Here is a 25,856-nt window from a genome sequence, read left to right as displayed (position 1 = left end):
GACAGCTGATACGTCTGTGCGCACTTGACAAACACTGACGACGAGCGACAGCTGCGTCGAACGACCAAAATGACAATTATCATCATCATAATTAACCATAACGTATAAAAAATATCGATGTGTGTTTTTTGTCGCGCTGGAACTTGTGTTTGATAACGTGTGCGTTCCGGCAATCGAAGTGATCCCTCTTCGCGTGTCTCGATGGATCTTTGGCTGCGGCCACAGGTTGCTCACCTGTGAGGCGGCGGGTGCGCGCTTTCATTCCGACACTGCGCGCCCGCGCGGAGGGAGCCGAAGCGAAACGAACCGAACTGAAACGAAACGAAACGAAGCGTCCGCGCCACGGAGCCAACCAGCCTAAATTCCGACCGAAGCAAGCCACTTCCTCCTGGCCGCCTCGGACGAGCGCTCCGCTGACGCCACGTCAACTGAAAACCGAGCAAAGTGTGCGAAGAACAAGCACTCGCTTCCCGCCGTGAGTTGACGACGCAGCGGCCATGCTGGAGCCGTCCTCGAGCGACGACACCGGCGTGGAGTCCGACCCGGAAGTTGCCCGGGAGCCCACCGGGACGGCAGACGGCTCCTCCGCGGTGAAGAACCGAGCAGGCGGTAGCCGGCGGCGACGGCACACACCGCCGCACAATCACCGACAGCCCGCCGCCGCCGCCGGAGCCGAAGCCGGAGCCTCGTCCTTCGCGACTGGAGTCTCCCCCGCCGCCGCCGAGCAAAGTGCTCACCGCGGCGGCTCCACAGGTGACGACGAAGCGGAGCACAAAGTCAAATTGCAGATTTACGTGTTCGTGCTGAGGTGCATCGCTTACCCGTTCAACGCCAAGCAGCCCACCGACATGGCCCGGCGGCAGCAGAAGGTGAGTCGACACCCAAAAAGTTACCGTGGACGTTCGGTGTCTTGTTTCGTAAGTCCGCGATGTCCAAGAGACGGAAAATAGGAGCTCAGCGCTCTAATATTGCACGTGGAAGAAAAAAAAAAAAACACATCTCCCAGAACAAAGTCGCAGTAGTACATTAACCCCTCGTTTATCGCGGTTAATGGAGGCCCGAAACCATGCGCGATAAACGAAAATTCGCGAAGTAGCGAACCGCCCGCCCATAGGTATATGTACACGTGTAGGAGTATTTAAAAAATATTTATAAGGCCGAATTTAATGGTACAATGGACATTTTGTAGTAATTAACATGACTTAATGCTGCATACTAATATATTTAAACATGTATAAGTTAGATTAGTTTAGTGTCTGAATAACAAAATACAGTAAACATGCATGTAGTACTGTATGTGTTGCTCTATATGACGCGCTGTTGTTTTTCGCAGACTTTTTGTGGACTTAAATTTTGTATATATATATATATATATATATATATATATATATATATATATATATATATATATATATATATATATTTGTAATGAATATGTTTGAAAAACAACGCAATTGCCGCAATGCGATCTTGGAAGCGAGACGGCCGCGTGGCTTTGTGATCCTCAAAGACCAAAAACAAACGACTGTCGGCGTTGATTTTGTGGGAGGCGCTTGTTTGGAGACGGCTTTGGCGTGACGGCGCCGCTGTCTGTCGGTCAGCGCGGCCGAGAATCGTCTAGCGCTCGCTCTCCCTTGATTTTGTGGACATCGGATATCTCAAGTTATCCGTTGACTTTGCGTGATGGCTTTCGGCACGAATTGGAGATTCTTCAAACAAAGGCGTGACAAAGTCAGAAAAGCCCACCGATGGACTCGCGACCGGCACCCGTCGTCGGATATTTCAACGCGAGGCGACGTCGACAGACGAGCTCGTTTTCTCCGCTTTGGCGTTTTTGGGGTTTGTCCATCAGTCCGCCAAAATGTTCTTCTCCTTGACAAAATTAGCGCCGAACTTAGCAAAAGCAAACGGTCGAATTTCACCAAAAGAACAGAAAAAAAATTTTTGGGAGCCGTTTGTCTGTTCTTTGGTCGAGTCGCTTTCACCAAAAACGCCGGTTTCTAACCAAATAGCGGACAAAAGTACTTTTATATTTTTGGGTGAAAGGAACAGTTTTGCTTTTTTGTCATCGCGAACGAAAACGCAATCATTTACTTAAAATTTTGAAATGTGAACGTCGGCCGCTTTTTAAAATTTTATTTTTAAATATTTTTATATATTATGTATTATATATATATTTAAAATATATTTAAAATTTATTATTATTATTATTATTATTTAAAAAAAATTTTTTTTAATAAACGCGTCATTCACTCTTGAACCATCCGACGGTTGCGTTAAGGCGACTTTCGAGTTGAGTTTTTGGCACCACCCTCTCGGGAGAGCTTATTTTTCTTCCTGAGCGTCGCCTCCTCGTTAGCGCTCCTCGTTAGCGCTTTGAAGCTTGACTGTGGTGCGCGTCGAGTGTGACGCGGCGTATTTAGTGCCGGATTTCAGCTGTCGGAGGGACGTCGTCTTCGGGGTTTGTCACGGCTGCTTCTGCTGTGTTCTGATAAAACGCCCACGCTTTTGCCCATTTGCAAGTTTATGATGCGCAGCAAACGACCCCCCCCCCCCCTGCTGAGGATGCGGATCTGCCTCCGCTCCCAGTTAATAAAACGGCCAGGAAGTGATGTTTTGTGTTTTATAAATGGCGGTGACACTTCTGTCTGTTTTATTCAGGTGTAAAAAAGTCAATTTGTCGAGCGTCCGGCGTTTCCTAGCGTAGCGCGGCGGCGGCGGTTGGTTGCCGGAATCCTCGCGTCTCCAAAAAACGTCGTCGTTCGTTGAGCCGTTACATTGCGACGACTCGTCTCGTTCGGCAATTTATTCGAAGGCATTTTCCACGCCGCAAACGTGATTTGAATCCACGCGGACAAAACGATATTTTCATCTGGGCGAAGGGCGCCCCAGAGCGCGACGGCGAGGGTCGGACAAGGCGAAAGAACAACTGGGCCAAGTCTGAGACGGGGAATCTCCAACCGGGCCGCCCTGCTTACAATTTTTTTTTTTACATGTGAAAATGTGAAATTTTGCTGCACATTTTTGCAAGTATCATGAAAATTGTCATCTTGGACGGCGGGCCGTTTAAAATGATATGGCGGGCCACATCTGGCCCCCGGGCCTTGAGTTGGACACCTTGGAATCACCGCTTCTTGGTGTTTGGAGACGACGACGACGATGCACAATGGCGGGTTGGGAATTGCGAATTTTTTTTTTTTAATCTTCTTTACATATCGAACATTTTATCGAATGTGTTTTTAAAAAAATTGATATCGATAAATCGTATTTTTACATCGCCGCCCAGGCCCGCGTCATACATTGTGAAGGCTTGAAATTGAATATTTGGGCTACATGGCTTGAGCCAAAACATCCGTTTTTCTCAGGGACGGGGGGGGGGGGCGGGGGGGTCGATTAGGTGGTCGATCGATAGCTTGACCAAAAAGGTTTTGTGGGGATAAAAAAAAAATGGTGTCCGGTGGCTGCAATATATTTCCCCAAGCGGTCATTGCGGAGCTTTTGCGCGCTGCAACAATGAGGCACTCTAAAGCCACACACTGGCTTTTAAATACATTTTGCCACCTTTCTCTGCCTGCCCACGAATCATTTTCAGATAGGCGATAATAAATCCCCACGTTCCTCGAAATTCAACCTTCAACCTCCAGCGCCCCAGAATGGGAGCCCCCCCCACCCCCCACCCCCCTTCTTACAAACGCGCTTATTTTTGCCCTTCAGGTGAACAAGCAGCAGCTGCAGGCGGTCAAGGAGCGTTTCGCCGCCTTCCTCAACGGGGAAACTCAGATTGTGGCCGACGAAGCCTTCTGCAACGCCGCGAGGAGCTACTACGAGGTAGGTCGCGTTCTTCTTCCTTGTGCCCCCCCCCCTCCCCACCCGCCACCCCCGAACTCTAATCCTACCTTGAACCCCCGTCTTGTCCCCTGTGCTCTGGCGAAGAGCCTACTTCCTCTTTTCACCCTTTTTTTCCCCCCCAAATGTACATACAGTGTCAAACAATGCAGTGTGCCGCCATCTAGTGATTGGCAGTGAAATGACAGCCAAAGTCACAGAACAAAATTGAGTTAACTGTACAGATAAAAAAAAAAAAATCTGCCATCCCGGAACTCAGGAATATTTCTTTCTATGGCCAATCAAACTTTTTTTGTTTGTTTGTTTTTTAGGGTGGGTGGGGGGGGGGACTCGCTTCCGATGCTTTTTTTTTTTTTTTTTTTAAACAAAAGATCACTAAAAATGCCATCATTTCCTGACGTACGAATAGTGTTTTAGTGGCCAAGTCGTTTTTTTGGAGCGCAACACAACACCCCCCCCCTTGCCCAATGTGGCATTTTTGTGGCACTCTTTGGCATTCTTTTTGAAAGCAGAGCTTTCCTGGACTTAAGCCGCCCCGCCCAAAAATCCGCCAACCGAGTCCGCAGTGAAACATGAGCGCTGCGCGGAAGCCGTCGGTGCCGCGGCGCTAATTGAGTGCGCTAACGCGGCGCTAATTGAGTGCGCTAACGCGGCGGGAGTCCAGCCGGTGCTCGGGGTGGTTGACATTTGCTGAGCCCAGTGGGCGGCCGCCGCCGCCACCGCTAACCGCTGACGCTAAACCGCTTGCTCTCGCTTGCTCCGGCACGCAGATAGCGAATTTCACTCCATTTCTTTATTCACTTTGTCAGGCGTGACGTGACGTTCCTGACCGTACGGCCGAGTCAAGTCGACAAGTTAGTTAGCAAGTTGGTTAGCAAGTTCGTTGCAGACGACGACGATGATGACGATGCTAGCCGTTAGCCTTTGCGGCTCTGCTGGCGCGTAAATAATTGATCTGGATTTTGAAAGGGCAATTAAAAGGAGCAGCGGGAAAGCGGAGGAGGCGTCCCGTCGCTCTGTTTGTGAGTCATGACGGCTGACGTTCACCGAGCGAACGCGTTAGCTACGCGGCGCGCGCCGAGTTGCCCTCGTGATGAAACCTTTTATCCAAAAGGTGTGGCAGATTATTATTATCATTATTATTATTTTTTATTTTTGACTCCGCTTATTTTGGATGGGGAAAACAGGCTTCCTGAGAATATAGTGTTTATTTTTTTTTAATCATCATATTATGAAAGTGATGTCATCTTACAAGAATAATACTTTTTTTTCCCTTCCCAAAAAGTTGAAATATTACAGGGCTGTAGTTTTTCTTTTATGATGATTCGAAAATTTATTTAAAATTTATGTATTTATTTTTTTAACATTTCAAAATACTAATATAATTTATATACTTTTTACTAATTAAATACTAAAAATGTTTCTACTAATATTTCAAGGCCCCAAAAAAAAACAGTTCAAATATTTCCAAAACGACATTTTATTTATTTATTCATAAAAACAAAAATGGCGACCGTTTAAGAATTGATTTTTTAAAATTTTTATTTTATTTTTATTTCCTTATCTTTACTTTTTATTATCTTATATTTGGGGTGCTATTCCTCTTTTGGCCACAAGATGGCCGCACCGTCTGTAAATTGGAACGATTACAGTTATATTCTGAAAGGTCTTTTTTCTTCCCCCCCCCCCTAAGATGAAAGTCGCATGCAACTTTTGTTGTGCGCGCAGGGCTTCCTGAAGAGCGAGCGCGTGTGCCGCATGGTCCAGAGCGGCGGCTGCTCGGCCGGCGACTTCCGCGAGGTCTTCAAGAAGAACATCGAGCGGCGCGTGCGCAGCCTCCCCGAAATGGATGGCCTGAGCAAGGAGACGGTGCTGAGCTCCTGGATGGCCAAGTACGACGCCATCTACAGGGGCGACGAGGACCTGCGGCGCCAGCCCCAACGCCCGCACCTCGCCGCCGTGTCCGAGCTCATCCTCAGCAAGGAGCAACTCTACGACATGTTCCGACGCATCCTGGGGGTGCGCAAGTTTGAGCACCAGCTGCTCTACAACGCCTGCCAGGTCGCCACGGCTTCTCCTTTTTTTTATTTGTGCCCCCCCCCCCGTGCTCTCTTATGGCCGTTTTCTTTTCTCCTTCCAGCTGGACAACACGGATGAGCAGGCGGCGCAGATTCGCCGAGAGCTGGACGGGCGATTGAAGCTGGTGGAGAGAATCGTCACGGTGAGAAGCAATCCGCTCCCCCCCCCCTGCCCCGAGCGTCAGCCCCCCCCCCCCCCGCCCCCCCTTCGGACGAGTGCTACCGCCGGAACGCGAAAAGGCAACGTGGGAGGGGCCAAAGGGTTCGGGCGTCCCCATGAGCAGGGCGGGCGCCCCCCCCCTCCGCCCCCCCCCTGCCCCGAGCGTCAGCCCCCCCCCCCCCCCCTTCGGACGAGTGCTACCGCCGGAACGCAAAAAGGCAACGTGGGAGGGGCCAAAGGGTTCGGGCATCCCCATGAGCTGGGCGGGCGCCCCCCCCCCCCCCCCCGCCCTCTCCCCCTACAGAAACTAGTTATAGGCAGGTGTGGGTGTACGCAGACTTCCCGGGGGGTCACCGAACTGGGAAAACTCCCAAAATAAATCCCCCCCCCTACAGAAACTAGCTCTCGGCAGGTGTGGGTGTACGCCGACTTCCTGGGGGGAGGGGTCACCAAACTGGGAAAAGTCCCAAAATAACCCCACCCCCTACAGAAACTAGCTCTAGGCCGACTTCCTGGGGGGGGCTCACCGAACTGGGAAAACTCCCAAAATAACCCCCCCCTACAGAAACTAGCTCTAGGCAGGTGTGGGCGTACGCAAACTTCCTGGGGGGGGGGTCACCGAACTGGGAAAAGTCCCAAAATACCCCCCCCCCCCCCTACAGAAACTAGCTCGAGGCAGGTGTGGGCGTACACAGACTTCCTGGGAGGGGGTGGTCACCGAACTGGGAAAACTCCCAAAATAAATCCCCCCCCCCGCCCCCTCTGAGCACGTACGTCGCTTGTCCCGCAGGAGAGGAGATGCCCGAAGATGGCGTCGGCCGACATGGACGCCCTGTACGCCGAGGAGCTGCGCTCCTCCATCAACCTGCTGATGGTCAACTTGGAGAGCCTCCCCGTGTCCAAAGGAGGGGGCGACTTCAAGCAGAAGCTCAAGCGCTCCTCCCTCAACAACTCCTTCCTGGACCTCGGCGACCAAGCGGACGTCTTGTCCAAGTCCGACGTCTCGTTGTCCTTCGCGCTGGAGGTGAGCGCCGGTCGAACGGTCTTCGAGTCCTGATGGCCCCCCCCCCGCCCCCCCCAAAAAAAACTCGGCCATTTTGGCGTGCCTGCGGTGTGTTCAGGTGCTGATCATGGAGGTTCAAGGGCTGAAGTCGGTGGCCCCCAACCGGATCGTCTACTGCACCATGGAAGTGGAAGGAGGCGAGAAGCTGCAGACGGACCAGGCCGAAGCCTCCAGACCCCAGTCGGTCCCGCGCTGCTTCAATTGATTCTAGTTCCCATGCGCTCGCTAGAATTTGAACTCTGGCGACTAATAGACATTTTTTTTTAGCGCACGTTACAAAAAACGACGGAAAAAAGGCTAAAATCGAGTGTGTCGCCATTAACTCGCTGTTTGGCGTTGGGCGAATGCTTTTTGATGCATTACCGGCACTGGCCAGAAGGTCGCACTGTTGCGCCAAACTACTTGCCTATCGTCAGAAAAATGTAAAAGTTGAATAAGGAAGAAAAAAAAAAAAAAAGCGGCGTTGCTCCAGCCTGAAGGTTTTGTTGGCGTCTGTGTCACGTTGAAGTCATTCCGGCCGTCTTGTAGCGTTTTGGTTTTTGTTGTGTTTGAGGTGGGCCACGCAGGGCGACTTCTGCACGACGCACCCGCTGCCCTCCGTCAAAGTCAAACTCTTCATGGAGAACACCGGCGTCCTGGCCCTGGAAGACAAGGAGCTGGGCCGAGTGAGTCCCCCTTCCAGCTCTGACGCCAACCTTTTCTCATCTAACCACCCCCCCACCCCCTTTCAAGGTGGTCCTGAACCCCACCATCAACGGGCCCAAGCAGGCCGACTTCCACCGCATGCTGGTGCCCAAGAACAGCCAGGACGCCGAGTTGAAGATCAAACTAGCCGTGCGTATGGACAAACCGCCCAACGTCAAGCACAGCGGGTGAGTTGCCATGACGACCCCCTCGCTCCCATTCCGCTCTCAAGGCTCCAATTTAGACAAATGAATGGAACGAACTATAAAATGACAAAAAGTGCTTTTGATCGCAAAGTAAGAATTGATTGACAGATATGCTAAACCGAGTTTTTTTTTGTTCCTTACGCGCGTTTGTCTTTTCTTTGCCTCCTAATTGTTATCCTCTACTCAAAAGCTGTGCTGCTGGTGTGTGTGTGTGTGGACTTGATTCATATTTTCCAAGATGTACGAAATGAAGAGAAAAGTTTGAAGTTGGACTCTGAAAGATGAGGAACTTTTTTTTTTTTTTTTTTTGAACGTCAAAAGTGCTGAGTGCGTTTGCCAACCAAAACGGGAGCACCAAGCACACGAACTTTGAACTTGAGTGTGCAGACGTCTCCTCTGCTGGCGAACGAGGGAAGTGGCACAAGGCGGCTCTTCTGTTAAAAAAAAAAAAAAAAGGCAAAACAAACAAAAATATATCAAAGTACACACACACATTGATTTTTTTAAATATAATACTTAACTGTATTAAATTATACAAATTTGGCATTTTGGTGATGATTACGTCAACCTATTTTAGCCCCGCCCACACCTCCTTAAATATTCAATTCATTAAAACCTCAGTACTACAACTCCAGTTTTGTCAATGTAAATGAGGGACAAGGATAATTACAAAAATTATATTCATTGAAAGATATTAAAACTTAAACACGTCTCGGGGAAGTCTTTTTAAAAGAAATTTTAAAAAATATATATTTTTTTCAGAAAAATAAATTGAAATATTATCAGATACTTAAGTGCAGTACATGTATTGTCTTTTATCAATTCAAAACCTTCAGTGGCAACATAGCTATATAATTATATTATATTATAATATATATGTATATATTATAATATTTATTTATTTATTTATTATTTATTTTAATATTTCTTTTCAACTGATTTTTATGAAAAGGAGATTTCGGGAGCTACAGCAAATCATCATTTGTTTATTTTAAAATAAAAACGATTAATTTTACGGGATATTTAAAATACACCCTAAAATGAAATAGTGTATTTAAAAAAAAGGTGTTGACCAGATGTTTTTTTTTTTTTTTTGTATTTCTCATGAGATACAAATGAAACTCTTGACACTGGATTTAAATGAAATGACGAAAATGTATGTTAACAAAAACATACCGGCCGTACAACGTATTGGCCGCAAGATGGCAGCAAAGCATTGTTTTGAAATGTGCTAAGCCCGCTTAGGCGCTCGTCCGTCCTTGACTGCGCTCCTCAAGGGCCTTGAACGTCTTCTTTTGCCATGACAACTCCAAGTTGATACGAGTGCTTCCCAGGTGGCTACTTGATGAACTCAAATGGCAAATTTGCAGATGGATGCAATTGCAATTAGCCCGCTTCCGCTCGCTTTTTTTTTTTTTTCTTCATTGGTCGATATTTCCAGACGTAATTGACGCCGTGGACTCGTACGGTCCCCAAATTGAACAGGAAGTCGGCCATTTTGGTTTCGAAGCAGCTACTTTGAGCGAGTGGATATTATTATTATTTTTTTTCATTGATTTGATCAGCCTTTGACAGCAGTTTTACAAATTCCCACAAAACTAGACAAGACAGTACATGTTGATCACAACAGGACCCCCCCCCCCCCCCACAAAGTCTGAGGAGGAAGCAGCTCGCTGGCGCTTTCAGAAAGTCGCGCTGGGCAAAGCGGCCCGAATGGCTCGGCCGCACAAGCGTTGGTATTTTTTTTTTTCCCGTTTCAAGGTCACACGGTGATGAATAAATGTTGACTTGAAAAGCAAAAGAGCAAAAAAAAGGATCGTTGAATCCTTTCATTTTGGTGAGAATTAATTAACTTATTTCTTGACCGTTTCCAGTTTGCAGTCAGAACACACACACACACAAAAAACCCCGAAAAAAAACCCAAAGTGCGACACAAAATCGAAATTAGCGACAGTTTGAAAATGTCCTTTTATTCCAAGATATTTGATTTCTTTATTTTAGCGCTTCTATGCATTTTATTAGCTTAGATTTGGGGTTTTTTTGGTGTTTTTAGTGGCGTTGATAGGATTCGGATGACTATTTTCCTTTGAGCGAACCGAGCCGCAATCAGCATAAAAGGGGTGTCGGCTTGCGCCGAAATGATTTGTGTGGAGTGGCTGAAGAGTTGACACGTGTTGACCCGCGTTGCGCTTCGGCCTTGGCTGCAGCCTTTTCTTGGCTTGCTTGCTTTCTTTTGGCTTTTTTTGTTGTTTGTTTTTTTTTCACCACCTGATTGATTTTTTTGTCCCGCTTGCATTCAGGCTGACGGCTTCGACTTTTGCCAAAAGACCCGTTCCGCACGTCCAGATTCATTTTCATGCAATACATTAACGCAGACGGCTACTTGTGATCGGAAATGCGCGAAAAATACGAGATGGTCGCGGGGGGGGGGGGGGGGGGGGAGTAAAATTTTGACTATGTAGATTGTTTGTAAATCCTATTTATTTAATTTTATTTTTTTTAAAAAAAGCTCATTGACTTTTACAAAAAATATTTTATCAAAAACTATACAAGGGATTTTTTTTGTGTAACAATTGTACAACTATTGTTTTTGTTTGTTTTTTAGTTCAAATGTGTTTGAAATGTTGCATTGTATTTAAATATATATATATATATATATATATATATATATATATATATATATATCATAAAATATATATTATGAACATCATCATTTTAAATTATTCAATGACCTTTCTCAATGTTTTTTTTTAAAAAAAAGATTAAAACACAACAGTTTTTTTTCACCATTTGAACAAGTCTTCCCGCTTGATATCAGCGACTTGATATCAGCATTGAGCCTTCTCAATAGATTAGAAATGTTTTTGTTTTTTTTTAATAAAATAAGAGTCAAAACAGGCAAGTTGAAGTCCGTGTCGGAAAGGTTTGCCGGCCACGACATTTGCCTCGGTTTATGTGACTTATTTCTCAAATATTGACGACGGTGAAGTCATGCAACTTGCGTGTGTTTTTTTAATTCTCCGCCTTGCTTTCAAATGGCTTCAATTCTTCCGTTTCTTTCCAATTTGTTTGCTGTTCCATGTCGTGTTTGGCCTCCTTACTCGTTCAGTAGCAGCCAATTCTAGACCAAGTCTGAAAAGACGTTTAAACACGTCATTGGCAGTGAATGAGTTAACTCAAAGCAGTTAACTCTGTGAGTTAACTCATTCATTGGGAGTGAATGAGTTAACTCAAAGCAGTTAACTCGGTGAGTTAACTCATTCATTGGCAGTGAATGAGTTAACTCAAAGCAGTTAACTCGCTGAGTTAACTCTTTCATTGGGAGTGAATGAGTTAACTCAAAGCAGTGAAAACTCATTCAGTCCCAATGAATGAGTTAACTCACTGAGTTAACTGCTTTGAGTTAACTCATTCACTCCCAATGAATGAGTTAACTCACCGAGTTAACTGCTTTGAGTTAACTCATTCACTCCCAATGAAAGAGTTAACTCAGCGAGTGAATTCAAACTCAAACTCATTCGGGAGTGAATGAGTTAACTCAAAGCAGTTAACTCGCTGAGTTAACTCTTTCATTGGGAGTGAATGAGTTAACTCAAAGCAGTGAAAACTCATTCACTCCCAATGAATGAGTTAACTCAGCGAGTTAACTGCTTTGAGTTAACTCATTCACTCCCGATGACTCTTTTGTGACGACGTGAGACGCGTCGTGTCCGAATAGGCGCCGCGGGAATAAAACTCGCCTCGCTTTGCTTTGCCCTGCAGCTATTTGCACGCGCTGGGACAACGCGTGTGGAAGCGCTGGAAAAGGAGGTACTTTGTTCTGGTTCAGGTAAGAACGGCTCGGAGTGCGCTCGTGTTCCGTCGCGGCCGGCGCCAACCGCTCCCGGCGAGTCAGCGTGCCAATTTTGAATGTCGTTTGCGCGCAGGTGAGCCAGTACACGTTCGCTATGTGCAGCTACCGCGAGAAGAAGGCCGAACCGCAGGAGCTCATGCAGCTGGAAGGCTACACGGTGGACTACTGCCACCCGCAGCCAGGTCGCCAAACTGCACAACTCAAAAGGTGCGTCCTTCTTCCTATTTATGGATTGATTTTTTTGTTGTTTTTTTTGTGGCGGCGCAGGCCTGCAGGGCGGCCGCGTGTTCTTCAACGCGGTGCGGGAGGGCGACCTGGTGGTGTTTGCCTGCGAGGACGAGCAGGACCGCGCGCTGTGGGTGCAGGCCGTGTACCGGGCCACCGGGCAGTCCTACAAGCCCGCGCCGCCCCCCTACGGCAACGACGGCAAAAACTGCGGCCCCCCCGGGAACAAGCCGACATCGCCCATCAGTAAGTGCAGCCGCTTTCTCAGCGCCGATCGACTCCCACAAAAAAACAGAACATGACATCGATTCTAATGATTTACAATACTGTATGTCAAACTTGGGTTTTTTTTGGGGGGTGGGGGAGGACGGCTCAGAAATTTTGGGTGAAAGAAAAACTCATGTTGGACCGCCGCTTCCTAAAGAGCAGAAAAAGTGACTTAGAGTTAATTAATTTTTAACTTAATTAAAAAAATTAATTAACAGAGTTAATTAGAATTAACTCTGTTTTGGTGGTTTTTCATGTCGCGATTCTGATGCCGCAGTCGCCTCGCGTCGATAGTCGCAAAACAAAATTTTGGGAGATTTTTATTTTTTTTTTACATTTAGTTAAATTTAATTCGTTTTTTGTTTTCGGTTTAGTTTTGCTTTTTGCTTTCAAAAATGCTTTGTTTTAATTTTTTTTGGGGGGTGGGGGCGTTTTTGTCCGAACTCTTCTTCCCCAAAATAAATTCATTTCACATCGAGCCCAAAGATGAACACGTCGGACGTTTTCGCCACATATGTCTAAATCGTCGCCGTTGCCGTCCCAAACTTGTCATTTTTAGTCTTTGGCAGCATGAGACTTGATTTTTATTTGGATATTTAAATATAATATTTATATAAATATATTATTAATATATTTAAATATAGATTTTTTTTTTTGCTCCACGTACAGCGCTTTGTAGACGGACGGCGCCGCTTGTTTTCAAGTGCTCACAAAATGCACTCGAGTCGTGTGCGCACGTGCGCGCACCCGCGTCGCTCAAGCTAATGAGTTGTCGCGCGCGTAGCCACCCGACACGACGCGACACGGGTGACCCGCCTCCTTTTGTCCGTCTTGTTACAAAGCCGTTTTCCACTTTGGCCATACAAATCGTCAGCGGCACACAAACCCGTTTCACTCGAACAACATCAAGAGTCCTTTGATTTTTTTTTTTTTTTCTTCCCGCATTGCCTTTGTTCACTTTTCAAATGAATTTCTCATTTGGTACTCCACCGAGGTTCAACTCTGACCTTTTCCAAGGTTGCACCAAGTAAAAAGCAATCTTTCAATTAACTTGTGAGAAAAGTTGATTGGCACTTGAGCCGTGAAAAGAAGTTGCGCAATCGGCTTCTGTTCACACAAAGCCCAACAGGGGGCGCCCGGGACGCTCTTGAGACCTGAAAGGAAGCCGAGCGACCTTTTGACCTCGAGTCGTCAATCTTGGCTTAGTGCTTCCGCCCGCAATTTCGTCATGAGTCTTGACGTGGGCTGTCAAAGCTTCAGACGTGACCTGCCGTGTGCCCCCGCCCCCCCCCAACCCGATGACATCCGCCAGCTGCGTCTTGGCGCCGCGCAAACTTTCTCCCGCCAAACAGCGTCCGATATCGTCGGGCGGACCTGTCCGACCTCATCTGCGTCTGTCCGCGGCCGGCCGTTTGCGCTTCGCCGCGCTCCGCCGCACCTGAAAGTGAAAGGTCGCACGTCGATAAGCTGCCGTCAGCCTCCGCCGCCGCTTGTCACATGGATGTGACCGTCGCCGTGACGACCGGCACACGCCGCGGAGATGGAGAGGCCGCCGCCGCCGCCGTCACACTTGCGCGCGCGGCGTCTTTGTGACACCTTTCGTGTTTGTTTGATGGAGACGGTCTGAAAAGAAAAGCGGACTGCTTTTGCCACCCCCCCCCCGCCCCCAATTTTCTTCAGTGAACTCCAATTGATCACGAGGGATCAACACAGCATTTTTTTGAAAAGTTTGATCCCTTCCACGCACTTTAAAACATGAAAAAAAAATTTTTTTCATTCTTCATTACCGTATTTTTTGCACTAAAAGGCGCACCTAAAATCCGATGCGCCTTGTGTATGGTCATTACGATAATATTTCCCAACCCCCCCCCCCCAAAAAAATGGCTCCTGGAGTTAAGTGAACTGTGTCGCCGCTTGATTAAATACGTTTTACTGACATCGGATCGTTCTGTTGGCCTTCCCTTGAGCGCAGTGCCATCTTGTGGATGCATTGTAGATTGCGTCTTATAATGCGGTGCGCCCAACGTATGGAAAAATAAAAACGAGAAAATAGGCCATTTACTGAAGGCGCGCCTCATCATCCAGGGCGCCTTTTGGTGTGCAAAATACGGTAATCCGGCATTTGCTGATTGGTACTTATTTGTCCATTTTTTTTGGGGGGGGGGATGTTTTTTTTCCTTGACGTGATGCCAGAAAGTTGAAAATGGCGGCGGCGGTCACGCTATTGGGCAAACCTCGTTCGGAACTCCGAAATGATCTCGGCAGCCGCGGGGTGGCCCTGCCCCAAAATCGGTGTAGCCCCAGTAGAGCCCCCCCCCCACCCCCTCGACGTTTTTATTGTACGTTTCAAAAAAGCACGGCCATTTTCTCAGCCTTAGCCGTCGGGAGAGCAAAAAAGAATACAAATCAAACCTGTAAGATGGTCTCCCCTCCCCGCCCCCCCCCCCCCAGTCGAGGCGTCGTGCCGGATTCCCGCATCGCCTTGAGCTCGGCGCAGGCAATAATAAGCCATCGGCCGCTAATCAATAAGTTTGACCTCGCCTTAGCCTGGAGTTGCGTCCGTCCCACTTTAATTGTTCTCGGGCGCCTCCGAACGCCGCCGTGCGTGTGCGGGGAAAGGCCGAAGACAATGTGGACCAAAAAAAGTCGCCATCTGGGTTCCCGGCCCAAAACAGCCCCCCCCTTGCCCACCCCACCTCCACCCCTCGGCCTTAACACGCGCGCGCCGGCCGGATAATAGCTGAAAGTTGCACTTGACAGGCATCAGCGCCATCAATCAATAGCGGCCCCCCCACCCCCCCCCCCCTCGCGCCGCCGCTTTGTTGATCATCGGCGCCGATCCATACGTCTTTGGTTTCTCGCTTTGTCAAAATGTTCACAATCGCCGACCATGTTAAGTGACCTGCATCGGAATCGCAGAGGGAGGCGCGGCCCAGGAAAAAGACGCCCATGGTGGACGGACGTGCCACTCGGGCTGCCTTTTTGCTTTGGTTTATTTATTTTGTTTTGGGGGGGGGGGGGGTTGTGTGTGTCTTTCACGCACGCCCAAGCGGGCCGGCTGATGCGCCCGCCATCTCATTGCTTGCCTCGCGTCGTGCAGCGCAACAGTATGGGAGGGTGGCATCCAAAGGTGTGCCAGCGGCGCTAAATACTCCCCCCGACCCCCCCCCCATATTGCATTTGTTTTTGTATTTTACTTCCACTTTTTATTTTGTAAGTTTGGCTCTTTCAGGGAGATAAGATAAGATAAGATAACCTTGATTTGTCCCACACTGGGAAATTTGCAGTCTACAGCAGCAAATTGGGGGTGGGGGGGGGGCGGATATTGCACAAAATAAATGTTTCAGAAAGAACTGTAAATAAATGTAATTTAAATAAAATGAAATGTAAATAAAATCTAGCATTAGCAGTATATTTGTAGAATAAAATATATCTTTTATGACATATTTTTATATATACGCTACTTCGCGGATCGTTAATCGCGGATTTTTTCAAAGGTTTAAAAAAAAAACAAGTTTTATTATTTTATGTTTTTTTATGTACATGGAGTACAGTTCTGTACATGTTGCTCGATTTGACTCGTTCTTGTTTGCAGCTTCTCGCGGACCGATTGCGAGAAAATTATTATTAAAATGATGAAATTAATATAATCATGAAAATGATTATTAATCATGGTAAAAAAATGCTAACAATCATTTTTAATGATTATTAGAATTTTTTTACCAGTTTATGTTAATTGGTCGCTACTTTGCGGATTTTCATTTATCGCCGGTGGTTTTGGTCCCCATTACCCACAATAAACGAGAGATTGGTGTATACCAATTCTATATAAATATAGATATCAAATAAATGTGTTCCCTCAAAAAAAAAAGTTTGAGTTGCCTCTGAGGCCATAGAAAGAAATTCAAATTTTTTTTAGAATTCCAATTCCGTTAAAAAAAAAAATTAATGATGATTGTACGACTTACAGTATGTAATACTCGATCGTTACTCGATCTCTAAGCAGGCTTTTTGTTATTTTATTTGCTTTTGTTGAAAAAATATTTTTTAAAAACTGTCAAAGAAATTTTTGAGGCATATTTGAATGAAAGATTATTTTTGTTTTGGAATTGGAGACTCATCATTTGAAAAGGATGCAATATTTCATTAGAAAAAATGTCTTTTGAGTCATTTGTTGTACAATTTTTTTTTTCCAGTGGATGTGGTGGTGGGGGGGGAGAATTTTCAAATTAGTTTTAAAAACAAATTCTCTGAGGGATCCCATTTATGTATCATTTCTCATGATTGTATTTTGCCGATTTTTCATTGAGAAAAAATTGCATCGCAACGTTTATTTTATTTTTTTTAAATCATAAAGTCGCTGAATATCTCGCAAAGAAAATGTCAATGAATCAAGTCAAGTCGAGTCAAATGAATATCTCGCAAAATTCAAAATAAGGAAACGTGAAAATATGTTGAGGGCCATTAAGAAACCAAAGTGACCTACATCGGAATTGGACAGGATCGCCCCCCCGCCCCTTTTCCCCAGGCCCCCCCTGGGCACGAGCCAGAAAAAAAAAAAAAAAAAAGCAGATGAGGATGTGATTGTGGAAATTTCACTTTTGCTGTCTTTTCTCCCGCGCGGGACAAAAAGCCACAAAGACGGCAAATTGTGTGTACGGGTGCACGTGGGGGTGAAGAGACGGCGAGGAGAGATGGGGGGGGGGCGGGTGCCCGATTGTCTGCCAGGGTCAGAAAGACAAAAAAAAACAAAAAAAAAATTGTCCGCATCGCCGATGAAAGCGCGAGTCCCGCGGGCGCGGCCGCTCTTTGCGTCTTTTGTGCGTGTCTCTCTTGCGCGCGGCCATTAACCAACCGCAAATGAACCCGGGCGGCCTTTTCCTTGAGCACCGTCTGCCGCTCGGGCCCAGACACCCTTGTCCCCCCCCTCCGCCCCCCCCCCCCCTAATTGTGTTGTGGTGACACGCTCGCGGCGACGCTCGTGCTCATCTTGATGCTCCGCTTTTTTCACGCAACTCTTTTGAAACTTGGACTACGTGAATATACTGCCGCTCCAAAATGGCTTCGGGGGGGTTGCGGGGGGGGGGGGGGGGGGTCAACTAGGTGAGCATCAAATCTTTGAGGCGTGTGTCACACACACACACACACACACACACAAATCCACAAAGTTTTTGCACGAATCCATTTTGCTGAATTTCAGAGCCCCCCCGCACCCCCCCCAATGAATTTTTTTGTTTCTTTTCAGGTCTGGATCCGTCCGAGCGTCGCGGCGTGGAGGAGCTGGTGTCGTCGGCGCCGAGCCGCTTCGACCACGCCCGCCTCTTCGCCCTTTTGCAGAGGCAAACGCTGCGGCACCGCATGAACGATTCCTTCTCCTGCCTGGTGCGCGACACACTCGCACTTCACTCCCCCCACCCCACCCCCTCACCCCTCCCCAACCCATCCCTAACCGAATCAGGAAAAAAAAAAAATGGTCGGGGCGTAAAAGCGGCCGCCATCGCCTTTGCCATCACAAGAATAAGAGCGTAGCCACGCCCCCAAATTGCACAAGCAATCGCCGCCCAATCAAATGCGTGAACGACAAACAAACCAATGAGCCGCATTCAGTAGATGCAAAAGGAGGGGGAGGGGCTACGGCCTCGCTCCCCCCCCCCACACTAACTCCGCCCAAAATCTTTTTCAAATATTGCAAAGCGATCCAAGGCCATACGATGAGAAAATGTTGAACGACGGCGTCATTTGCCGTCGCGTCTCATTTTTTTTGCAGATCGGATTGGACGCCGTCGTTGGGCCGTGGGCCAATCGCGTCGTGACAACCGATCGGCGATTATTTTTATTTTTTTTTTGCATGGCGCATCCGCAGGTCCCGCCGCGGCCAAACAGATCGGCGCGGGGTTGCGTGCCGGTTAGCTTGATGAGCGCGTGGGGTCGCGTGCCTGTTAGCTTGATGAGAGCGCGGGGTCGCGTGCCGGTTAGCTTGATGAGCGCGCGGGGTCGCGTGCCTGTTAGCTTGATGAGCGCGTGGGGTCGCGTGCCGGTTAGCTTGATGAGCGCGCGGGGTCGCGTGCCGGTTAGCTTGATGAGAGCGCGGGGTTGCGTGCCGGTTAGCTTGATGAGCGCGCGGGGTTTCGTGCCGGTTAGCTTGATGAGCACGCAAGCGCGAATCGAAGTGACGTCGCCGTCCAAAGTGCGTAAAGCACTTTGTTATTTTGACGCATTTTGCGGGTGCGAAAATCTCTCTACTACGGACGCGATTTTTCTCGTTTTGATCGATTTCGTTGCGTTGTTTTCGATTCGTATGCATGGAAAAAAAATGCGAGATTGAGTTTTTTTTTTTGCGTGCGTTGGATGCGCAAGGCCTGCGCTTGATTCAACAATTTGTCGCCGCACTTAACGAGCTCTCCCGTGATAATCGGCCCATACAAGACGCCTAATCAGGCAAAATGGCCTTTGAATGACGCCTTGGACCACGCCTGGCTGGCCCGGGGGCGGGGGCAGGGGAGGGGGGGGGGCGGGGGGGGGGTCGGCTTCTTCTTGCGGCTCGGCGGGGGGCATTTGTTCTAATCAATACTTTCCGCGTAGGAACATGAGCCTCGTGACCGAATGAGAGGTGGGCGTGGGGTGGGGGGGGGGGTGGCCTCAATGGAGACGGGGGCCAGGCGGGGACGAACATTAGGGGGCTTTTTGTGTGAAACCAAACAATCAGCATCACCCCCACCCCACAAGACCACCGCCACTGCCGCTAAACCCCCCCCCCCCCCAACTCACTCATTTTGCACATCAACCGTGAGGGGGTGCGTTTGAATCGTTCTTTTCCCTCAAACCTTTGAGGTCGCGGGTTCCATTCCGGCTCCGGTCTTCCCGAGCGGGATACTCCTCGTGCCTGCGTGGCTTTTCTGCGGGTGCTCCGCATTCCTCGCACCCTCCAAAAATCGGCAGGTGCGATTGCGAGCTCCAATCGCGGTCCATGCGTGCCCCGTGACTGGCTGGCAACCAGATGCGGATGCTCAAACACGGCTGGGATCGGCTCCGGCACACCCGCGGAATCGCATCCGACGTTGGCTCGCCGCGCGATGTCGGCGCGCGGGTGCTCTCTTTTGACTCGCCGCTTTGGCTCGGCTTCCTGTCCGTCGCCGCCAGCGCGGAATACGGCGTCGCGGCGAGAGACGGCGGCGCCACAAGATGTTCCTCGGCCGCAAGCAGATGGCGGCGCTCGCAATTAGCCGCCGAGCCCACGTTTCTGCCCCCCCCCCCCCCCGCCTGTTAGACGCGGCGCCTCCCAACAGGAAGTTGACCTCCACGGTGACATCATCGTGACTTACAAGATGGTCCTTCCTGAAGGTCGCGTTAAAAAAAAAAAGGCGACAGATGGTCCAGCTCATTCAGCTCTATGCGCCCCCCCCCCCAAAAAAAGTGTATGTAATATATAATTTAAAACAGAGACCCGCCCCTCAAAGGCACGCCTGCTTACCACAGAACAAACCGTAATTATGAAACAGTTCTTGGATTTGTCGATTGTTTTTGCGCAGTTCAATGCGAACATTTTTTTTTGGGGGGGGTGGGGGGGGTTCTTTCTTGTTTCGAAAACACGAGGCATTTGCGTTTGATGGAATGCATTCGAAGACGGCCACATCCGCCTTTAGCCGCCGCGCCTCCTTTCCCGTCCAGTTTTCTCTAATTGGCGAGCGACGGGTTGCGACGCGCCGGCGAGCCGAACGTGCGCACGCATGCGAGGCCAGCATTAGGCCGGCGCCGCCGTCTGATTGGCCGGCGCGCGGGGGAGGGCGCCAGCGCGGGCCCCCGTAAATCGAGTCAAAGTGGGGACTCCTGTGGATTTAAAGATTGTCTCGGGCTAAATATTTTCAAACACGCTCGCCGGGCGCTTCCCGCGGCCGCCGCTCGTGGTTTGTCATTTGATGGCTTTTACATTTCAGGACTATTTTTTTTTGGGGGGGGGGGCAGTGTTCAAGGTGGAGAATAATTAGAGCCTGACCGATATGGATTTTTTTTTTTAAATGGGGAGGGGCGGCATTCCAATATTTGGTGCAACAAAATTCCAATTAATCAAAAGGAATGGTTTTTTTGGTGGTGTTGTTTTTGTTTTTTTTTGCTCACTTGAGCCTTACGACGACAAAAAACACGTTCATATTTGTTCACCCCGCATCAAAGAATCACCAAAAAATTCGTATTTGGGGGGGGAACTGAGATGTTTATAAACCCTTATAACAAAACCCACAAAAATTTTTTTGCTGTCATGTTGTTTATGAGATTTTTTTTTGCATCACGTTTTAGTCGGCGTGATGTCGATGACGTGCGAAATGAGAATTTGGAGGAAAATTTTAAAAGTATTTTAAACCTGCAGTATCAAATTTGATACAGAAGATTTAGTGGGCAGACAAAGAATGAGTTTTTGTATTTATTGACCCGTTATTATTTTTTTTAAGGAGTGACACCCAAATTTTTTTAAGCGGGCCACTAAAATGACAATGAAGCAAAACTGAATCGAACGTCCAAAATGTCCGTCAAGTGGTGATTGTGCTGCTCCTTCTGCAATGCGCGTCTTGGCCACCAGAGGGCAGCCTAATAGATACTTAAGGAGAAGACTATGACGGCGCTATTGGGGTTCGCGATCGTCTCCGCCGCCCCGACAATGATCTTTTTTTTTTGGGGGGGGGGTGAGGAGGAAAATTTTGACCCACCTGAGCGTTTGGGTTGTCATCGCAGCCTTCGTTAATTCCTTTTCCTCTCGGCTCAAGTCGCCGCTCGCGTTCTTCTGTGTGTTGGTCGAATTCCTTTGTGGGGGGGGGGGGGGGAAGGGGACTTCTGATGACTCCATCAAGCCGAATGCAGATTGTTATTTTCATCTCCATCTCTTCCCGGTTCCTATCAAAGACGAGATGTGCTTTCTTGCGACCCGGGAGGGAATTTCCACAGCTAAATGTCACCACAAAAAAAAAAAAAAAAAAAAAAAAGAAAAAAAGAAAAAAGTTGTCTTCAAGCTTGTTTGAGTGTCTTTTAAAAGGTTGTGATGTTTTTTTTTTCTTCCTTCTTCTTCTTCTTCTTCTTCTCTCCTCCCGCAGCGTCCTTGAGGTGTTATTGCGTTCTTTGTATTTACCGCTGCTTATTTATGCGTTTTTTTTTTCTTTTTTTTTTTTTTTTTTTTTTTTGCTGACCTCGCTCGCTTTTGTGCGCCCGTGAAGCACTCGGTGACCTTTTGGCAGGCAAGCGGAGCCGAGGAAACAAAATTGCGCTCACTCCAGCTTCGAGTGTCAGAATTGAAGCACCTGTCGTACTTGAATGTTTGCGCGCTGAAAAGGAACGATGGCCGCCGCTCGGGGAGATAAAAAAAAAAAAAAAGAAGAAGAAATCAACGACTTTGACGTTTTCAGCCGACTTGAATTACTTGCCGTCAATGTGGCACGTTGCGCAAACAAAAATCCGCCCGCGTTGTTGGCCGTGTAAGGCGGATTTTTATTTTGCTTTTTTTTTTTTTTTTGCTTTTTTTCTTTCACCTTCCCTGAAAAAAAAAGCCTTCCAAAAAAAATTCCGATAAGCTTGAATACTTTGCGTCTGTTTATGTTTCACCCAACAATGGCCGCTCTTTGGTGCTCAGAGGGTAACAAAAAAAAAAAAATCCAGTTTAGAGAGAATTCTGAGAGAGCGCAACACGCAACGTGAGAATGGGGGGGTTGTGGGGGGGGGGCGGTGTTCGTTCCTTCCTTCCTTCAAGTGACATCTGTTCTTCTCTTGCGTCTACCTGCCCGCAATTGTCGGCGCCTTTTCTCCTGCTTCCTTTCTCTGGGGCCCTTTTGTGGGGGGGGGGGGGGGGGGCTTTGTGCTCCGGGAACCGTCGGCGAGGGGAACGGGGCAAGGAGAGGCAAAAGGCGACGGCCAGCTGTGGTCGAGTTGTTTCGAGATGTTTTGTCCCCTAACCCCCCCCCCCCCCCCCCCCCCCCCCCCCAGGGGGATTTCCCCGGATTTCAAATCCTGAAATGATCGACTTCGTCAATCGCATATGATGAGAAGACAAACGCCAACATTGCAAATAGGTTGATTTCAAAAGTGCAAATAATTCAGGCATCCAAGATTACGATCGCAAAAAAAAAAAAAAACGATCGACGTTAGCCGCTTGCTCCGCGATATCTCGGCAAGGAACTATCGCAACACTTGTTTTAACGCTACGCGATTTGGCGATCGTCTTGCTTTCCGCGCGGTGAAGTCCGATCTCGCCGATCTCGCCAGAACGGAAATCTCGTCGCGCGAGATCAAAACCACAATGGCGGCGATTGTCAAACTGCGATTGTTGCTAGGAAAAAAATAGATGACCATCGTTTTTTTTTGTTTTTGTTTTTTTTTTGTTGCTTTTGACAAAAAAAATTCCTTGCGTCCGAAAAACGCACGTTATTCCGAACAACTCTGCATTTTTCCGCACGCGCCATCCTCGGAATAAACGCAGATACCGCCCCCCCCCCCCATCCGCCAAAAAAATGTCAACGTGCGCTTTTTTTGTCCCAGGGTTGGTTCAGCCCGGGTCAGGTTTTCGTCCTGGACGAGTACTGCGCCCGCTACGGCGTTCGCGGCTGCCATCGCCACCTGAGCTACTTGAATGACCTGATGGACTTGTCGGAGGACAACACGCTGGTGGACCCCACGCTGCTTCACTACAGCTACGCCTTCTGCGCCTCGCACGTGCACGGCAACAGGTACGCCCCCGTCTTCCGTTCGTTTGCATCCGTGGGGGTTTTCGCGGCGTTCGGGATGCCGCGTCTCGCCGTTGACCGTTTGACCTCCTTGGTCGGGAAGGGTCGAAAATGGGGCAAGAAAATTTCGGATTTGGCCCTCTGTGCTGCCACCTAGTGGCAGCAAGGCCCGCGTGGCAAAACGAGCACCGCGACGTGCATTAAATTCAATGCGAACACGTGATGGCATCAGGTGCACCGACGATGAGGTGTCGGGGCGGTTGGGAGTTCCTGGGGTGGGGGGGGGGGGGGTGCGGGGGCGGGGCGTCGGCCGTTGTCCCTTTCAGCAGATTTGCTGCTTATCGCTTACACTTGAACTGCGTGGAGTGTAAACACACAAACAAGAAGAACAAACCCCGCCCCCTCGTCACCACCCCTCCCTCTTTCCTTCCTTTATCACCCCCCACCCCCCCACCAAACCCCTTTGCCGCAGCCTTGGTAGCTCAGCTCGCTTGCTTCATTTAGCAGCAACAATGTGTCTGAAGAGCAGCAAGCTGTCGCAGCCCACTTATGACCAACACCCCCCCCCCCCGCGACCCCCCCTCCTCCACCCCCCCAGCCGTGAGAGCACTAACGTGAGCGCACACGCGGCGCTCACGACCAAACCAAACACCACTTTGACTTGATTGGACGCCTGCCAACATGGTCCTCCTATTATTTATTTTTGCGGGGAGGGGGGGGGGGCTTTCCAATTTTGTTGCCCCACCCCCACGCCAAAAACGTGCGCTAGCCCCACGTTCAGCTTGGCCTTTACGCTCCAAATGCGACTTGTGGCTAGCATTGTGCGCGCGAGTGGCTATCGTTTGACCCTTTGCGGTACATTAACGTAAAATAAGAACGGTGGCGCCAAGAAGCGCTTGACAGCGGCCTCGCGTCAAGCCGCCAATCAAAGATGGACGCCGCTCACGCGCCGGCGGAACGTGAATTCTTCACTCCGAGACGCTTGCCGAGTCAAGGCTGCGCGCCGCCGCTTTTCTTCCCACCCCCCCTGTCCCCCCCCCCCCCCTCTGCTGCCTTTCTTCTCTTTTCCTTCCACTCCGGCTTTTAAGAGCGCCACAAGGTGCCGCCGAGAGACGGCAAACTTGAAAAAAAGGATCAAATGATGAGCGCTTCGTGTTCAAATCAACTTTAACGGGCAAAGAAAAGGAAACCACAAAAAAAAAAGCAAGCTGTCATTTGCTGTTGTTGTTGTTTTTGTAGCACCTTTGGGGGGGGGGGGTAAAGTGGCAGTTGTGTGAAGGGTTCGAATAATCCACGTTGGCCATCCGAGGAGTTTGGTGTTCTTTGTCAGTTAATGCTCCTTTTCAGATTGATTTATTGTAGCGGCGCTAAGCTAAACCAAATTTTTTTTTTTGTGGAAAATTTCTCATTGTCGCCAAATGTCCTCTCGTTCCGTTTTTCGGTGCAGTTATAACGGCTGACAATTACGCACAGATTTGCCACCAAACGATACACAAACGTATATGATTTTAAATATTTAGTGCTGTCAGGTGATTAATTTTTTTTTGCGATTAATTAATCTATATTTTAATCTCATCTAAAAATGACCAGAGAAAACACCCGTTTTCATTTTAAATTCATTAAAATTAAGATTAAAAATAATCTAAATTCATTAGATTATTCAGGCAGGTCAAAAGACAAAAGAAAAAGTGATATTATAAAGTATTTTATTATTTTCAGCAGATTTGGACAGATGCAGTTCTTGCCATTTACTTCCTGCGGTATTTGAGACTCGTCCCAAATCCTACCTGCAATCTTTTATTTCGACCACCAGGGGGAATATCACTATTTTGTTGTTTTTTTTTGTAAATCTCTAAAGAATTACCAAATAAAAATAGAATAGAACAGCGGGTCCTTAAAAAGTAGTGCCTGGGTTCACATATATCAAAAACATAACAAGAAATTTGTTTTTGTTTTTGAAGGCCTGACGGGATGGGGACGGTGACGCTGGAGGAGCAGGAGCGCTTCCGGGCCGTCAGGAGTCGACTCATGCTTCTCCTCCGGGCCGTCAGGAGTCGACTCATGCTTCTCCTGGAGAACCAGATCACACATTTTAGGTAACCAACGAGCTCCCCCCCCCCCCGAGCCCCCCAAACACATCGCAACCGTAGAACTGCTCTCATTATTACTTACTACTCTTTCTTTCTTTCTTTTAAAGTGTAGTGATGATAACAGGTTGCGGGGGGGGGGCGAATGTGGTGATGGGGGGGTTCTTTAACCTCAAAGGTCAGTGTGGGAATGAGGGGGGGGTGTTCACTCGAGTTGTTTGTTCGCCTGTCAGTGAAGAAGGTGAGAAAAAAAAGGGAGGCGGTTGGGGTAGGGGGTGGGGGGGGGAGAAAAGAGAAAAGCTTCTTGTCGTCGTTCTTGTTCTTTCTCAGCGTAATTAGCGCAAAGGAGCCGCCGCCATCTGTTGAAGATTCGCTCGTATTCTTCTCGGGAGAAAGCCGCCGCCGCCGCCGCCGCCGCCGCCGCCGCCGCCGCCGTCCTTCCCTCCATCCACGTTTTTGTTTTGTGTGTGCAGGTACTGCTTCCCTTTCGGACGACCAGATGGCGCACTGAAGGCCACCCTCTCCTTGCAGGAGAGGGTAATATTTTTGGCATTTTATGGAGATACAAAATGTGTGCGGAAAAACACGCCCTATCCCGATGTCCATCTAGTTTGACGCATCAACACCCCCCCCCCACCAAAAAAAAAAAAAAAATTGCACCGGGCAAGTTTGCTGATGTGGTTCCAG

General features: G+C 48.5%; 1 protein-coding gene across 1 annotated transcript in view; it reads left to right on the top strand.

Annotated features, from left to right (window-relative positions):
* The first annotated feature begins 22 nt into the window (after nt 1–22).
* Nucleotides 23–25,856, top strand: part of cadps2 (Ca++-dependent secretion activator 2) — a 43,169-nt gene continuing 17,335 nt past the window's right edge. Inside the window, 15 exon segments of the mRNA XM_052061338.1 lie at nt 23–869; nt 3,715–3,828; nt 5,575–5,907; nt 5,987–6,067; nt 6,875–7,108; nt 7,206–7,327; nt 7,701–7,812; nt 7,880–8,019; nt 11,800–11,866; nt 11,964–12,072; nt 12,158–12,361; nt 17,628–17,764; nt 22,898–23,085; nt 25,044–25,178; nt 25,643–25,706. Of these exon segments, the coding sequence (XP_051917298.1) occupies nt 498–869; nt 3,715–3,828; nt 5,575–5,907; nt 5,987–6,067; nt 6,875–7,108; nt 7,206–7,327; nt 7,701–7,812; nt 7,880–8,019; nt 11,800–11,866; nt 11,964–12,072; nt 12,158–12,361; nt 17,628–17,764; nt 22,898–23,085; nt 25,044–25,178; nt 25,643–25,706 (2,412 nt within the window). The 5' untranslated portion in view covers nt 23–497.

This window comes from Hippocampus zosterae, chromosome 3 (assembly GCF_025434085.1).
Source record: "Hippocampus zosterae strain Florida chromosome 3, ASM2543408v3, whole genome shotgun sequence".
NCBI lineage: Eukaryota > Metazoa > Chordata > Actinopteri > Syngnathiformes > Syngnathidae > Hippocampus > Hippocampus zosterae.
Note: the sequence above shows the minus strand (reverse complement) of the source record. Positions and strands in the feature narration are given on the sequence as shown.